The sequence below is a fragment of the Charadrius vociferus genome, unplaced genomic scaffold, assembly GCF_000708025.1.
Source record: "Charadrius vociferus isolate BGI_N301 unplaced genomic scaffold, ASM70802v2 scaffold971, whole genome shotgun sequence".
NCBI classification, from domain to species: domain Eukaryota; kingdom Metazoa; phylum Chordata; class Aves; order Charadriiformes; family Charadriidae; genus Charadrius; species Charadrius vociferus.
The window spans coordinates 58,322-75,623 of NW_009646664.1; the positions used below are offsets into that span (position 1 = coordinate 58,322).

At 44.6% G+C, this 17,302-nt stretch overlaps 1 protein-coding gene across 1 annotated transcript in view; it reads right to left on the reverse strand.

The window, feature by feature from the left end:
- SMARCD3 (SWI/SNF related, matrix associated, actin dependent regulator of chromatin, subfamily d, member 3) overlaps nt 1-16,644 on the reverse strand; it is a 68,932-nt gene extending 52,288 nt beyond the window's left edge. Inside the window, exons 1-3 of the mRNA XM_009889111.1 lie at nt 16,567-16,644; nt 4,298-4,515; nt 1,110-1,152 (exon numbers count right to left, since the gene is read on the reverse strand). Coding sequence (XP_009887413.1) covers nt 1,110-1,152; nt 4,298-4,515; nt 16,567-16,644 — 339 coding nt within the window. The remainder of the gene's footprint in view (nt 1-1,109; nt 1,153-4,297; nt 4,516-16,566) is intronic.
- Nucleotides 16,645-17,302: the final 658 nt, after the last annotated feature.

Sequence of the window (17,302 nt, forward strand, 5' to 3'; positions counted from 1 at the left end):
CAGGAATGAAGGTTTAACACAAACACCATGGAGTTCAAAGGTCTGGATTTAACAGTAGCTTAGTCCTTTCAAGACAGCAGCATGAGGGAATGGATAGTTAACCTATGAGAGACTGCGCTTTCCGAGGGTGGCAGGAATTACAAGAAAAGAAGTGATAATGTAACATCAGGAGTACCAAAGTGGGCTCACCTCCTCAGGTGGCTGGCACTAGGTACCTGTGGAATGTCACAGAAGAGAATCTGGAGGCTGCCAGCAAGTTTGAGTTTACACTAGCACTGGAGAGGTAGACTTGAAAAGGACTTGGAGATCTACACACCTGCCAAAGGGATTCTGAGCCCAGAAAAAGCACGAGAAGCCAAAGAAACTGGAACTAGGATGTGACGAGGGTGTGTGTTTTGAAGACTAAGGAAGCTTGCCTTTCAGGACCAAGCAGGTTTTGGGGGAACTGTGCTGAAGAGGGCACAGGAAAGGAAAAGTCTGGGAATAATGAAAGAGAAGGGGAGCAGAGAGAAAGTCCAAGGTTTCAAAAGGAAGCAGAAGATTTAAGCATTGAGGATGAAGCATAGGCAGACACTAAAAGCTAGACATATCCCCAGAGATAAGAGAATAAATAACTCTCCGGACAATGCAGGCCCCTTGAAGTCTGTTGTTTACACGGGTTCGCTTCAGTCCTACTAGGACACAACCACAAAAACGAGAACCTGGCAGCTCTACTGGGCCAGAGTGACCTGAGAACGAGCCCATCTCCTACAGGCACAGCTGTGCTCTCAACCAGCTTTTGGCCAGCCTCAAAAATTGATCAAAAACATTCTTAAGACCCACAGGGCCCCAGCGTCAAGCCGCGTACTTCGCAGCCCAGCACCACTGTCCATCCAGCAAGTGGCAGTGCTGGCTCGGCTAACCCAGCGCACGAGGACAGGCCAGGCGGCACTCCACGCTCCCAGCCCCCAGCCCCAGCCCCAGCCTTGCTCTCTAGACTTTCACCCACTGCCTACTTACTTTTTAATTAGATTTTTAAACAAAAAGTGAAAGTATTTTTCTAAAATCCCTCTAATTACAATAAGATGCTGAACTGATTGTGAAGGGAATAGGAAATGAAAGCGACTCACCCTCTGAGGGAGAATTTTGTCAGCCATCTTCCTCCTCTTGGCACTGTACATTTTTTAAAGAAAAAAACACGTTACCATGGTGACAGATCTAGGAGTAACGAGGCCACCTGCTAAATTATCCTGACATCTCCACATGCTGGTGCACAGCTGTGCATGCATCAGCAAAAGGGTCTCACCCATGCCCAGGACCTAGGACCCCTTCTCTCAGCAGCCTGGGGAGCCGGTTAGCGAAGAACAAATCAGGGCTGTCTGTTATGCATCTTGGAAAGAAGTGTGCAAGTTCTTTGATCACAGCATCTTCTATGGTGCAGGGCGGCAATGTATGCAAGTGCATGTGCACATGCTCTCTATAGGTACAGAAAAGCACGCAGGAGGACAGTGCGCACGTGTGGCAGTGTGCATAGGTGTATCTACGCATATGCACGTGGAAGCGGTTGAGTGCCCGTAAACAGAACGTGAACTTGTTCAAACAGATGATGTGCATTTGTTCATTCATGCCCAAAATCAAGTGCTGATGAAAACACACGTATATATGTGTGTTTCATATGATGTATGAAAACACACATATATACATGTGCTTCCCTACATATATACACTTCTTTTATTGTAACATATTTGCATGGGTGATATACAAAGGTAAGTGGGTTTATGTTTCCATGTTTGTTCATCTTTATGAACGCACATGTGGGAAGATTTATGTGTCCCTGCGGTACATATACGTAATGTGTCCATACCCATACATAAGCACATTTATGTATCTATGCTTTTAAAAACATACTTGTGCTTGTGTACATACACACAAATGTACGTGCGCCTAAGAAATGGTACTGTTGGGAAGATTGCCAAATACATTGTCTTTTGAATTCTTCAGATTCTAAGAACCGTTTGTGCCCACCAAACCTGTCACCTAGCTTTTTCTAACAGGGCCAAGAGGGAATTCAGGCCTTGTTCTTCACCTCTGTAATTTGTAAGGCCTTTATCTTAAGCAGGAGATGAATCACTCCATCTGTGACAGACAAATGGGAGAAAGTGAACTGCCTGCTGCCGCTCTGCCATGTCAGAAGAATGCCCCTCCTCACTCTCTTCATACACAAGTCTGTCACCAGCCACGTCCACGTAAAAGCTGTTTCCACACACATCGATGTGGCATACTCCCTTCCTACGTATGCTAATAATAAGCCTGGCCTGAAACACCAGATTCTTCGAGACTCCCCTATCCCCATATAAGCCAAACCTGAGGAACTCTTTGTGCCCGGAGGTGCAAACTATGCCCTTCCTTGGGGGCAGAAAACTCATCCGCACAGTCACACCCCATTTCATAGGTGAACAATGTCCCTTTTTAAAAGCGTAGGAATAATGGGACTGGAATGTTACATGGTGTGAACCTCCAGCACCTTCCACAGCTCACAAAATCAAATCTGCGCTGAAACATTTCACAGAATCTGGAAGTAATGCCTGAGCAAGCTCCGTCCTCCCCAAGGGAAACAGGATATGCGTGCTCCTGCAACAACCCCAAAGACTTGCAACTAAAAGCAAGTAACAAACAAACCAAAAACCCCCAACAACTTGGGTCTCAACCAGTTCTCCAAGAAGCTGTTACAGAAATGAGATTTTTGTCTCCACCAAACCTGCCAAGAAAGGACGACTACACCTTCCTGGCCTGTTGGTGTCATGACACATAGGACTCAGTTACTCCCAGAATTGGACCCAAGGTGCCAGAAAAGTTTGCCTGAAAACACAGAAAAATTTCAGTGGGAAACGACAGGGAGGTGGAAATGAACAAGGGGAAAACATTCAACACATTATCTGGAGGGAAGGCATGGCAGAAGAAACAGAGAAATTGTCCTGAGTCCCTTAGGAAGGAGTGGTGTGAGCTGGACCCCCTGCAGGAGAGATCACTGCTGGGTCCCAAACCAGAACCACTGAAGTTAGGAATTGGGGAGGGGGAACTGCTTCCTTCTGTGACCTGGGCCATCAACTTTCAGAAAATATTCTTCTCTAGTGACCCCTGGGAACTAGTTACTGACTAAAGTTTACCTTAATTATCCAGCAGTGGCATTTTTTTTTCAGGTTATATCTACCCTACAGGGTATTTGAAGGCAAGGCACTGTTTTGTGCAGTCTCCCGGAGGAGCTCCGGGGCGGTGCTGGGGAATGTGCATTTTGGCTGGTGCTGGACAAGGCCTCCATGACGCACATGCATCTCTTGTGCTCACGTGCTGCACTCACACACATTCCTTCTGTATTCAATCGTAATGTATTAATACTCTCAGGATTGGTGTCCTTTCCAGATGCATCCCAGATAAAAGCATTCCCAAGTCTGGCTTGCTGATCCAAGGCATATAACCTGGACAGAGCAGGGCTCCTGAAGCACTGACCTTACAGAGTCATGTTTTACCTACAACTAGATATGATGACACCACCAGAACACTGTCTGAATCTATATATACACCTACAATGATTTTGCAAAAGGCAGACCACCTAGATGACTGCACCCTACGAATTCGTCAGGAACAGGCTCGCACTTGGGACTCGAGGCTGCTGAGGTCTAGTAAGTTGCAAATAGAAATTAGGGAACGGTTATTTAAGAGCAAATGCATTCAGCACTGTACAAAGTAGGCATATTTTAAAAAGAAAGTTCATTTAAAAAAATCCCTCTAATTCTATTAAATTATTTCCTATGCATATCTCTCTACTTTATACATAGGAATGCCTGTAACAATTGAAAGTTTTACGACCACTCTCCTGAGTGACCGTAGTACAAGTATTCACATGACCAACCAAAAATTTTTTCCACTTGTCTCATTTACAAACCATTTTCTTAGCCAGTCGGAAATCAGAGAAACTATACAGAACAGACAAGAAATAACACAATACTATGTTAGAAGGAGAACTGTTCATTAACTTTAAAGGCAAAATATAACAGCCAGATTTATAGCCCAATAAACCTGGAAGGTAAAAGCATTATAACTGCAAAACCAGACATTAGTAAAGGTCAGTTTGTCCAAGACCATTCATAAACAAAGTAAAGAGTAAAATTTACCAATGTTTTTCCTGCTTTAAGAAACTGACAATATATAGATCTTCTATTCTGTCTCATTCCATCTTAAAGGTCTTATCTACTGCTAAAAAGATACAGTTTTTCCTTCCTCAAATTATCCTCCCGTGTTTTCTTTCCGGAACACTCACCTCCTAGTACGGTTCTGAGTGGCTTGCTGCTGCTGTTGCACTTGCTGCTGCACCTGCTGCTGCTGGACCTGCTGTGGTGCAGTGCGTTTTCTTGTCGTTTCCATCACAGTCTGGGGCATCCCGGGTCGCACTGAGGGGCTTCCAACATACGGGGGACCTGGGGGACCCATGGGAGCCCCCTGATGGGGCATTCGAGCTCCTGATGGCATCCCAGGTCGCTAGAGAAGAAGCGAAACAGAAAGAAGAGCCAGTTTGGTCCCTGTTTCTGCAGCTGCAAATACATTTGTACATAACTGAACACCAGCTCCATCAAGTTCCCCGTTTTGACCATCCTGACAAGCACTAAGCAGCAACACAGAGCACACGAGCCCTGGACTGATATTTCCCGGACATTGTAAAGAGGAATTTAGTGATAAAGTGGACAGTAAACAGGGGTGAAAAATACCAGGCTTGGTACACTCAGTGGCCAATAATACATCCAGGCCAGCTTACAGCCCAAAGCTCTACCTTCAGACGGAAGAAAAAACTCCATGGCAGCTACGCACAATCCAAACCGGTGCCGTTCACATGCTAACCGAGGTGACAAGCAAGCGCACATCTACAAAATCTTCAGATTTTTCACCAACTAGCAGGCTGCTTTGATCAGCAGGGAGACTGTAACAAGCAAAGGTTGAAAACACTATGATAAAACATTTTCCATTAAGAGCCCTCTCGTTCACCTACACTGGAGAGCAGTGTAAGTTCACAAAGCGACAAGAATCCTTTAAGAAAAGGTCACATCTCTGATCAAGCCTCTAAAATTAAAAAAAAAAAAACAAAACAGGAATGTGGTAGTTTGTCAGCAGCCCATGTAGGCATTCTAAAGTCCTGACATTTATGTTGACTTTAGTGTGCTCTGGAGAGACACTTTGGGTCAAATCACAAACTTACTGCTGTACAAGACACACAGTAAACTCAATTCTAAATCCTAAAAGTTTATAGTCATCAAGGAAAAACACAAGTAAAATAATTACCACCTGTAAAATGCAATTTAAAACAGAGAGAAAAGCTTAGCTTCATTCTAAGAATTATCAAAGTGCTTATTATATGTCTACGTATATGTGAAAATACAGACAAATACACACACACTCTATAGGCATTTGAACCAGTATGTGAATAAGAATAATCACATACAAAAGTTTTTTGAAAGTCAAGTCCTTCTGCAAAGTCTTTTAAGGAAACCCTCACATGCCAAGAGGCAATGGCACCCCATTATGGATAAATAATTGGTTAAAGGATAGAAATGAGGTAAAAGTAATTGGTTCTGAAAATAAAAGGAAGGCATGTGCAGAGTTTTGCTGAGACTCATGCTTTTCAGCATATTCACAATCAACCTGAAAAAAAGAAGAAAAAGAACAAAAAAAAAAAAAGAGAGAAAAATCACGGAATCACAGAATTTTCAGAGTTGGAAGGGACCTCTAGAGATCACCTAGTCCAGCTCACCTGCTAAAGCAGGATTGCCTGGAGCACATCACTCAGGACTACATCCAGGCAGGTCTTGAACATCTCCAGAGAAGGAGACTGCACCCCCTCCCTGGGCAGCCTGTGCCACTGCTCTGTCACCCCAACTGTAAAGAAGTTTTTTTGTGTGTTGGAACGGAACTTCCTGTGTTCCAATTTGTGCCCATTGCCCCTCGTCCTGTCACTGGGAACCACTGAAAAGAGTCTGGCTCCATCCTCCTTCAACCCACCCTTCAGATACTTGTAAGCAAAAAGCAAGGAAGTGAAAATGTTTGTTGGTAACGCTAAGTTATTCAAGCTGGGAAGGATGAAGGCCAGTTTCAAGGAACTGTAGAAATACTTTATGAGACAGAATGAACACTTAAAAGGAAGATGAAAATGGTTTTCAATACATATTGAAGCGAATTACATGGGAAAAACAATACAATCATCACGTATAAAACAGGCTCCCAGCTGACTGGTGCCCAACAGAAACATGATCTTGGAGTTTAAACAGACACGGAAAAAAATAGATCAGTTCACTGCTTGCTAGAGGTCAAAAAAAAGCCATTAAACAAAAGAAATGACATGGAAGAGAACAGAGAACATCCCCGTGCCACTGTTCATAGTTTGCCCACACGTGGAACGCTGTGTGCAGCTCTGGTTCCTGCAGCTCAGTAACAGAAAAGTAGATCTGAACAAAGTACAAAGAATGGCATGGAAACTATTAAGATAAGGAACTGCATCCACAGAAGTAAAAGTAAACACACTATGATTTTCCATCTGGACAGAGCTGATCCGAGGTAATCTAAGCGGGCATTTGCTAGAGCTCTGCAAAATCCTGCGTGGCCTAGAGAGGGCAGTTGGGGATTGACTGTCCACTGCCCCTTCCAGATCAATAAACTACAGCCATCAGAGGAGGCCAGAAGGAGTCAGGCCCACAGACAGCCAAAAGAGAGTAGTTCACCACACAGTGGGGAGTCACCCCTTTCCAACCGGCTGCTAATGACATAGAAAACATATTTGGTTCAGAAACATCTCTTGAGTTATCGACAGTTAAAGACTGAGAAAGTATTTGGGAGAAGTACACCAGTGGTCTCCAAAGTGAGGTGCGTGCACCCTAGAGGGTATGTAAGACAATCCATCGGGGGGGTGGGAAGAAAATGGGTTTTGTACCATTAATAAAGAAAATAAAAATGTTAAAAATAGTTTATTTCATCTTTATTTCATCTGTTTATAATTTATAAATATATAATTATAGTATGTATCATAATAATAGATAATTCTACAGATAATTTGGACCGGCATCTCCAAATGCACGGTAGTCCCCAAAGCCCCAGCTCAGTGCCCTCCCTGATCACCACAAGTCTCAGATGCTCCTCGCATTTGTATGCATGAAGGAAACTGAAGAAAGAAAGAAGGTGAAAGAACGATCAGCAGAGAATCAACAGTTCTCATTGGTACGGACAGAGGAGGACAGCTGGGGTAGCAAAGAGAGCAGCCCAGGAAGGCAAGCAGGAGGATCCAGCAAGTATTCACGTGGGAAACCGACGGTGGGTATGGCACCGAGCAGAGGAGCAGCAGGAGGCAGCAAAGACGCAAAACTGAGGCTTTGTGCAGAGCTGGAAACATCTCCTCCCATAAACACAGCGCTATGAAAACCGCTGGAACAGAGCGGCGCTCTCCGTTCCCACGTACTCGCCCCCACCCTCTGACCCAGCAGAGTCAGCAGAAACAAACGGCCCAGAAAATGCTTCTCACTTGAGCTTGTATTTACGATCTCTCTGTTGTGTGTCAATCTACACATCGTGGCCTTCCTCCAGCAAGGAGCAGACCACTGGTCCTGCTGTTGCCTGTCAGTCAGCTGGGGACATTTGACAGTCATTGAGAAGAGACTCGGCCATCTCATGTTCACCCCCTGGGAGACTGTCTGGCCACAGGCATCAGACTCTGGGACCACTTTTCTGCTTCTATAAAGGACAACTTAAGGCCTGGAGAACACGGTCAGTGAGCCAAATCTACCCTCGATCCAAGTCCGACATCTCTGAACTTCCTTCAGTTCCCTTTGTTACGCATCAAAATAGAGAAATGCAGAGAAAGGACAAAACCGAGAAAAAGGACACAGCTCTAGCAAAAGCATATTCAATCTCACCCCTGCCCCGCCTTGTTCCTTCCCCTCCCCTCTCACGGTCCCATCTCCAGTATCACCCGTAAATGAAATACTACTCACTACGTAACTGCCATCTCCCTGCTGCAAGCACACCAGACTTCCGAGATACAGAGATGCTTCCTCTCCCTAAATTTTTATAAAAGAACATGCAAGCAGGACCTTATCTAAAAGCTTATTTTGCTCTCAAACGCATGTAAGACAAAACAGTCACAGACAATACACTGCATTTTTCACAATACTGACATTAAAAAAAAAAGTCTTGATACTAAAGAGTAGTATTACATCTTTTGACGTGGTACAATGCCATCACGTCTTTTGAAAGAGGTCTTGGAGGTGCACCTGTCTGCGGGTTAGGATCTGTCTCTCCTCTCTTCCTCAGAGGGATGGGATCTGTCCTTAACAACAAGCATCATCCGTGGTGATGGCTGCAGTGCAAAACAGCACTGACACATCCCCCTTCCTGGGAAATCACCTACCCTAGACCCCTCCACCCAACTCAGCTCTGTTCCTACCCACAGACCCATCCCCCTTTTTCCTCCACTGATCCCATTTACACACATTACTCTGCACAACTTCAAACACTTCACTGGACAGAGGGCAAAACCCCAATGCACCGTAGGAAACAAGAAGATCACTGTATGCCCCCAGCTGAAGGGACCACCCTCACAGCCCTGAGAAGATGAGGCAAAGAGTAGAGCAGCGCTGCCGCCATGCACGGCTCGGCATGGCCAAACAGCACGTACAGAGACAGGCACACCACCAACACTTCACACACGCATACTGGTCTCTAAGAATTCTGCTGACCGCCTGCATCCCTGCAGTCCATCACTGGTCTGGCTGCACCCTTCCAAAGCCAAGAACACTGTCAGCGCAGCAAGCCCACCACCACCTCCCCAGCGATGGCTCCATCCCCCGCACTCCCCTCCATTTTCCAGTTTCCCAAGCCACACATTTGGTTTTTCTACTTTCTTCCCTGTCTGAACCTCCTATCACATCACAGGACTGCCTCCTCCTTCATTTTACTATGGAAGTGAACTTCTCCGGTCTGGTGGCCGCAGTGAGACAAGGTTGGAGTGGTCCTTTTCTAGGTATTTCTACTGCAGAGTCTTTTCTCAAGGGGCATAGACACCACAGTAGCCCAAATGCTGAACAGAAAAAGGGAGGGTTCCTGTCCAGATAGAGGAAAATAACCTGGAGAACTGACAGGTAAAAGGAAAAGAAAGTGTCAAGAAAAGAAAAGCAAAAGCACCTACAAGAGCCTTAGAAGAGGACTGAGGAGGGATCAGGGAGCGCCGAGCTGCCCCCACAGCCACCTCCTGCTCTGAATGCAGACCGTCCGTCCGGCGCCGTGCCGGAGGGCACAAACATGAGCAAGAGAAGATGCCGGAGGCTGTCAGGAGGTAAGAGTGGGCCACTAGAAGTATCCGAACAGTGAAGAAATTCAGATTAGACTGATATTGCCTGATGGCGACAGGTTTCTGACTGCACAAATGGTTTCCCAACTGAATGTGCCGTTTCAAAATGGACTCTTAGAAGTTGAAAAAAAGCTGTAGACAGCTTCTCTCCTCTCCTGTAACTACAGACGTTACCTTGTGTGAGTTTCTTTTTTTTTTTTTTTTAATGTCTGTGAATCTTTTAGAGATTTAGTAAGCAGAAACATCAGTATTGCAATTCTTCTTGCTTCTTCCATTTCCCAAAAGCTTACATCCTGGAATCAAGTGTTCCAGGTTCCACCCGTTTTTAAGTAACGTTCATGACAATCCAAAAATCTTTAACATAGAAAACATCACATTTACAGAACTGTGAATTGTAACTTGAGACAAAGTTCAGTGACCACTTTTCTATTTCATGCATATCCACTCACAGCTCAGAATAACCAGACACCAAACCTGGAATGAAGCACTTGGATGCAATCAAAAAAAAACCCCAAACAAATAAATAAAAACCAAGAAACCAAATGTTTTTGGAATTGAAACTAACAAATCCTATATACCATCTTTGAGTCCCATCAGCTTGCTCATTTTAATAGATATGATCACATTCACTACTGTGACATAATGCATGGAATGGATTTTGTGTGAAGAACTACCAGAATGTGCCTCTTGACTTCTGTCAAAAGGATGGCTTTGGGAAGGGAGAGGTAACAGAGCTCCACAACATCACGGCTAGCATGGGAAAAGAGGAGGCTGATCAAGAGCTCAGCCTCTCCCCTTACAAGGACCAGACCACAGCCAGCAGTTGGCAGGATCAGGTACTTCTTTAAGATAAGCTGCAAAAATTCCTAATGCAAAACACCATGAATGCTAAAAGTTTATATGGGTTCAGGAAGACATCAGCGGACTAACTTACCTAAATAAAACCCATAGAGGTACTACACATAGAGGGCAGCTTTGGGTCAAAAAGCTCCAGAGCTACAAAGCACAGAGCATTTGGATGAAGCATCACTAGGTTTCTGCCTTGTTCCTCTATTTCCATGCAGTCTTCTGTTGCTCCCTGCAGCTGGGGACACTGGGCTAAATGATCCGGTGTGGCTGTTTGCATATTCCTAAGGTATATCTTTTTCAAAAAAACAGAAGAGCAATCCAAACATCTCACTGATCAATTACATCTGTGCACCTATATTCATCAGCAAATTAAATTTTTCTCAATGAGCAATTCATTTTTTTTTAACCAGCCTGTATTACATAAAATCACATTGATCTCTATTAAAGCCTCAGCTGGATTTTCTTTTCTTAACTATGTGTGAACTTTTCTGTATTTGTTAGCCTGCGATTAGTCCTGGGCTAGGAAAGGACAAACGACCAGTTTCTGTGGGCAGCTTAGTCGCAAGGTTGAACGCTGTACAATGTTTTCACTCTTCTGCAAGTACCTTCCCAATGAAATTTCTTCACCGCGGTAAGGTCCCTTGATTTCTCCAGGCTGCCCTACGCTCATCCCAAACATCTCCTTGTTCAACAAAACAGGGAACACGTGCAGCAAACCAGTGACTCCATTCCAGGGCCCATTGTCTGAGAATGTCCTAGCACACAGGACTGAGCAGACCGCCCTGTGTTAGGGAAGTAGAACAAACTGTCCAAAAAGGACATTTTGAAAGGCCCTTTTCGAGCCTTTCTAGTGTTAGTTGATTTATGCTCTGACAAGACAGTATTTATATTCATGATAATATAAAAATTAGTGGGATATTTTTCATTTGCAAAGTTCTACTTTTTTCAAACCTAATATTCTCCTCACCTTGCTACTTCTAGTACTGATGTCTGCAAACTCATGACTGGCTAGAAGAAACATCACTTTTATCCACTTAAAAGAGATCACCATTGAGTTTGGGGAGAATATCTTTAGTTCCTCCCATTCTAATAAAACAAATATAATTTTATAATATTCTGAAATATGAGACCTTGAGTTCATCCAGTCCTTGTCTCAAAGAAGTATCACCCATATCTCCATCATCTTTGATAGAGGTGTACTTATTTAACCAGCGCCTAAGATCCTCTAGTGACAGAGATTTTAAAACTTTCAGAGAATCATACAATCATCTAGGTTGGAAGGGACTTTTAACAGCATCAAGTCCAACCATCAACCTAACACTGCCCAAACCATCATTAAACCATGTCTCTCAGCACCACATCCACATGTCTTTTAAATACCTCCAGGGATGGTGACTCCACCACTGCCCTGGGCAGCCTGTGCCAGTGCTTGTCAATCCTTTTTGTGAAGAAATTTCCCTAATACCAAATCTAAACCTCCTCTGGTGCAACTTGGTGCCATTTCCTCTTGTCCTGCTACTCGCTACTTGGGAGAAGAGACCAATTCCCCCTCGCTACACCCTCCTTTCAGGGAGCTGTCGAGAGTGAGAAGGTCTCCCCTCAGCCTCCTCTTCTCCAGGCTGAACACTCCCAGGGCCCTCAGCCGCTCCTCACAGGACGTGTGCTCCAGACACCCCACCAGCTCCGCTGCCCTTCTCTGGACACGCTCCAGCACCTCAATGTCTGTCTTGTTGTGAGGGGCTGTTCCTGATACAGGCCAGGAAACTGTTGACCTTCTTGGCCACCTGGGCACACTGCTGGCTCATGTTCAGCCGCTGTCCACCAACACCCCCAGGGCCTCCTCCCCCGGGCAGTTTCCAGCCTCTCTGCCCCAAGCCTGTAGCGTCCGTGGGGTTGGTGTGACCCACGGGCAGGACCTGGCACTTGGCTTGCTTGAACCTCACACCACTGCCCTCGGCCCATCAATGCAGCCTGTCCAGATCCCTCTGTAGAGCCTTCCGACCCTCCAGCAGGTCAACACTCCCGCCCAACTTGGTGTCCTCTGGAAACTCACTGAGGGTGCACTTGATCCCCTTGTACAGGTCGTCAATAAAGGTATTAAAGAGAACGGGCCCCAGTACGGAGCGCTGGGGAACACCACTTGTGACCAGCCGCCAACTGGATTGAACTCCAGCTAAATCAATTTCCTAATCAGTTTTCTAACCAGTCTGTATCCCTAGATATTATAAATAAAAAAAAAAACAAATCATTCTCTTATTGATGAAGTCTTCACAGGCTTCCCACTACTACTGCTCTCTGAATTACCCCTCTTTATGCTTGTTAGTCATGCAGATGACCAAAATCAAAAAAATATTCTTGTAAGTATATGCCACGGATTTACAATTGCTTCTGTATTATTCTCTGCCCCGTTCATTAATCGGGCTAACAGTTTACTTGCTTTCTTCGTAATAGCGTCTCCTGGGCAGCTCACAGCGACATCGAAGCCTTCCTCCTGAATGGTCACAGTTCATTTAAAGCGCAGCAATGTAGGAGCAGATGCAAAATTTGTTTATGAAATTCATTGCTTGTCCTCTTTTCCAAATCACTGATAAATCTATCAGACACTCCATACCCATCTTTGGCAGACTACACCTGCCTTTTTGTCTGTTTTAACATTGGCAATGAGTTATTTATCACTACATTACATATTTTTTTCCATGATAGCATGCTTTGAGACCCGTCTTTCACTGTACTAAATGCTGTTTCATGTAACACAGTTTCTGTACGTACTATAAAATTCTATGACCGGATTTGAGAGGGAGATAAGTAGACAAAAAGAAGACTGAGGATAAGCAAAGGAGTCACATAAGTGATACATAGGTTTGTATAAATTAGCGGTCTTGATGTGTAACTAATATTAAACTGTGGAGATTAGCATGAACTACGAAAAAACACATATTAGCAGAAAATAAATATGGATAAGTATGACTTAGTATTAACAGGAAGAGCTTCCTAAGCACAGCACAGAGGACAAAGAACAAGATCACTATGGGAAAAAGAAGGTGATTTGAACTGACAGCAAGTATATTGTAAATACAGATATGACTTGATAGTTAAGAAAGGGACATAGACCTTTATAGCTGTATCTTGTGTATAAAAGGCAAGAAGATTGGGTTTGGAAGGAAGATAAAGTGAACAGAAAAGGAACAGAAAAAGGACACAGAAGCACATTAAAAAGATCAGAACAACAGGACAAGAAAACGAACCTCTCAGCAGCTTCTTGAGCGAAGACGACACAGGCAAGGTCGATAGTACAAGGCACCAAAGAGAAGATTGCGGCAATTGGGTCACAAGAGGACAGATGTCTGGACAAGAGCTCTTACAAGATCTGCAGCATGGACCTTCTCAAGGCTATATGGGAAGAAACCTGTTGGAGTAAGAAAAAGAAAAAAAAAAGAAAGAAAGAAAGAAAGAAAAAAAAAGGGAGACAAAGGTAACATCCACTGAAGGGATGTAGCCATCAGAGAAGCCTATGATAAGGTCTAGAGGACAGAAGAAACTGTGAAAAGGAATGGCCTGCAGGAAGATTAATAAGTTGGTTTGGGTCAACAAAATTTAAGGCAACACCTGGACACCCAGAGGGAGATGGCATAAAGACAGCCTGAAATGTACTACTGGACAGTAGAAAATGCATCAATAAAGAGATAAATCGACATAAATGTGGTGATTAAAGGCATATTTAGCCATAAAAGTGCTAGAAATAGAGCAGAGAGGAACAACAACAAAAAAAAAGGACAAAGTAAAGGATGAGGCCTTTGGGGGTAAAAAAATTTCTCTCTTCCCACAAAATAACGTGCAAGACCCTGATGAAACAGAACAGGAGTAAAAGAATCGCAAAAATATATAGCTGAAAGAAATCTAACCTTTGTAAAAGAACTGCTAACCAGAGGTGTAACAAACTATCAAGAACTCAAGCAGGATGAGAATGAAGTATCATACTTGAGATTTTTAACCATTATGAAATTTCACCTTTCAGAGGTATCCTGTTTGACTGGGACAAACAAGGGAGAAGACATCTTCTAAGCTGGCAATATGGAAAAGAACAAAGGCAAGATCAAGTGCACAAGAGCAAAGGGCAAAGTGACCTTAGCAAAGGAACATATGTTTCCAGAAAGATCAAGTGAATCCAAAAGCTAACTGCCCTTAGGAAATACTGCAAAATTATCCTGTTCATTTAAGTGTTCACATAGCAAAAAATTTTCTCACAACATTCTACGTCTATTTACCTCTCCCAATTTTGGGGGGGGGTGGGAGGGGGAGGAAGGGAAGAAGCCTGCAATCACCAAATCAAATGATGTTATCATAGGTAAAATTAAAAATTAAGCAATTTGAAGAGGATATCTTTCCCTGAAATTAGAGCAGAATCTGACTCTAAGAAATTCCAGTAAAGTGTGCTATATAACTTGATTTTTCAAGGAATTAATTCTGATGCTGACACATGGTGGACGGTAATAAAACTCACTAGCCAGCAATATGTAAACTCAAGGTAATGGCTGCGACGGCACATTCTCTTACTTGGTAGGATACAGGACCTGAAGAGATAAAGTGAAGTTAAACTTTTAAAATCTTTTTTAAGTAATCGAAGACTGACTACCCCAACCTATGTTTTGATCAAAATGAAGCTGAGGAAGAAACTAAAGGAAAGAACAAATAAGGAAGCAAAAGCAGAACTAAAGATCATCGTGGAGGACAGGAGAGGGTCATACATGCAGTGTTCAGGCAACAGAGTAACAGAGAAGAAGCCGAAGCCTCACTAACAAGTAGCGGGAAGATGACAAAGAAATGCAGATATTTGAGGCAAATGCAGATATTCACGTAAGACACCGCCACTAGTGGCAAAACTCCCAGGGCAGAAAAGGCAGACTCCTCTAGCATCCAAATAAGTAATGGAAATGAGTACCGCTACATTCATTCTGGTATAAATTAAAAATTCCCATGCTTAAGAGGCTACCATGCTCCTTTCCCACAAAGTCCATCTAGATGTGGAAGAAGTAAATTCACATAACCAGTTTTGCCACTCTTCTTGATACTAAAGGAAGACCACTGGTGTGCAAATGCCAACAGAAACCTTGGAAAAGGCAAACCCCCCCCCACGCTCACCCCTCCCAACCTGCCTGTGATTTTGCCCAGCGAGAACCATCCTGAGCCAGACTACCTTAATGAGCCACATGTCCGCAACAAAAACGCTGCTACAGACCTGTGCTACGGCTCGTCAGCCACCCCTTTACAGCCACCAGTCTCGCAGCAGAGTGCTCCTGTACACAAGCACCACATCACCTGCTCACTGTTCTCACAATCATGGAACACCACCTCAAAGTCCTTAGCCTTGCAAGTCCCACTGTATCCAGGACCTGCAGGACACGCGCTAGATCCTACGCATCTGGAGTAAGCCTGAATTACGGAGACGACTCAGGAGCCTGCCGTGACCTCCTGATTTCTATGACCTTTGCACAAGAGTCCCCACCTGATGTCTTCAAAGAGGTGTCACAGGAGGTGCCAGAATCAGAGAGAGAGAGAGAGAGAGAGAGAGAAAACACTCGGGACTATCAGTATCGAAACAATATCTGCATTCCTTAGAGCTCTTTAGCAGTCTTATTTTTGTTAAATGTGTATCAATACAGGAAATCCAAATGTTATAAATGGTGACTGCTCTCAATCACTAGAGTCATTTAAAGAACATCGTTTCCAATGGCAGCAAAACAGGGTTAGCATTTCCCCTTAAATGGAGATCGAAGACCCAATTCTCAAACAAAAGCTGGAAAATTTTTAAAGACCTGAAGGATTGCTTTAATTAAGCAAGGCACCCTGAAATTCTCTCGTGGGTGAGTTCCCATAGACTGTTAGAGATCTGCAGAGCTAATCTCTTCAAGCCCCTGAAAGTCACCTGTTAAGTAGCCAGAGGATACACAAGAGCCAAGACTGGAGACAAGAACCAGAGGCAGCACCACAAGGCTTCATCAGGCTTTCATCAGAAATGTTTTTCAAAACACAAGTTTGATTACAGAACAAAGTGTCCTACAACCCCATTTGGGTCAGATCCAGTGCAGATTCTGCACCATGATCAAAAGCACGCTATTCACCATTCATGGAGAATCAAAGCAAAAATCACAGCACACATCCCCCCAGACACAAGCCTATATTATCAACGAATAAGTGCATATTTTGGGGGCTTTACAGACCCCGGTGCTCTCCTGGCAAGGCAGTCACCAGCGCCCCAGGAGCACACTGCAGGAACCGATCCAGCCCAGCACAGAGCCTCCAGTTTCCACTCATCCCTCTATTCAGAGCCAGCCAGCTCACTAACTTTCCCGACTCACCACCCCATGGACCAGAAACTCAAAAAGTTTGCTTTTCGTAGCTTTGCGAGCCCCTCCTGTAACTTCATCTGTAGCCATCAGGGTCTGCTCAGCCTCTCTCACTCTCTCTCTTCCTCTTTCTTTCCCTTTTCTGCCTTTTTCTCCAACTCTCCCCTCTGAGTCCTGCTGGGCTCTCACACTTCTAATAGCGCGGAGTGGGGAGGGGGCCCCTTCAGGGCCTTCCTGACGGCCCACTCGCGCTAAGCCTCAGCTGCTGCATTCCTCCACTGATAAGCCAGAAATAGTTTGTGCTGCCGGGTTCAGTGTGTTTACTCTGCAGGGACAGAAAATCCAGCTTTTTAAACCTCTCTGTCCAAACAGCAGAGATAAGCAGGAGGCGAATTGAAAACACGTCTCGGCTTTTCCGTAGCAGTGCTGCAACCTCTCCTCCTCTGCAGGAGGGGATGGTAAATTCTGGGGCAAGGGGGAAGGGGGAGGGGGCAACTTCAGCGGCAGCGTAAAACTCGGAACCTCGCAGGGAGCCTTTTCCCATTAGAAAATGCAGCAGGCCAGCAGTGAGAAACAATGGTTTTCCCTCGCTCCCACCGCTCCTCCTGCACTGCATTTCCAGGCCTTTTCCCCGGGGACCTGGCGGGCAGCACACAGAAACATTCACTGGCAGCGATTCCAGCCTGCGAGACTGAGAACGAACCCCTCTGGACAAGAGGGAGAAGCCGCGGGAGGCAGAATGCTGGGA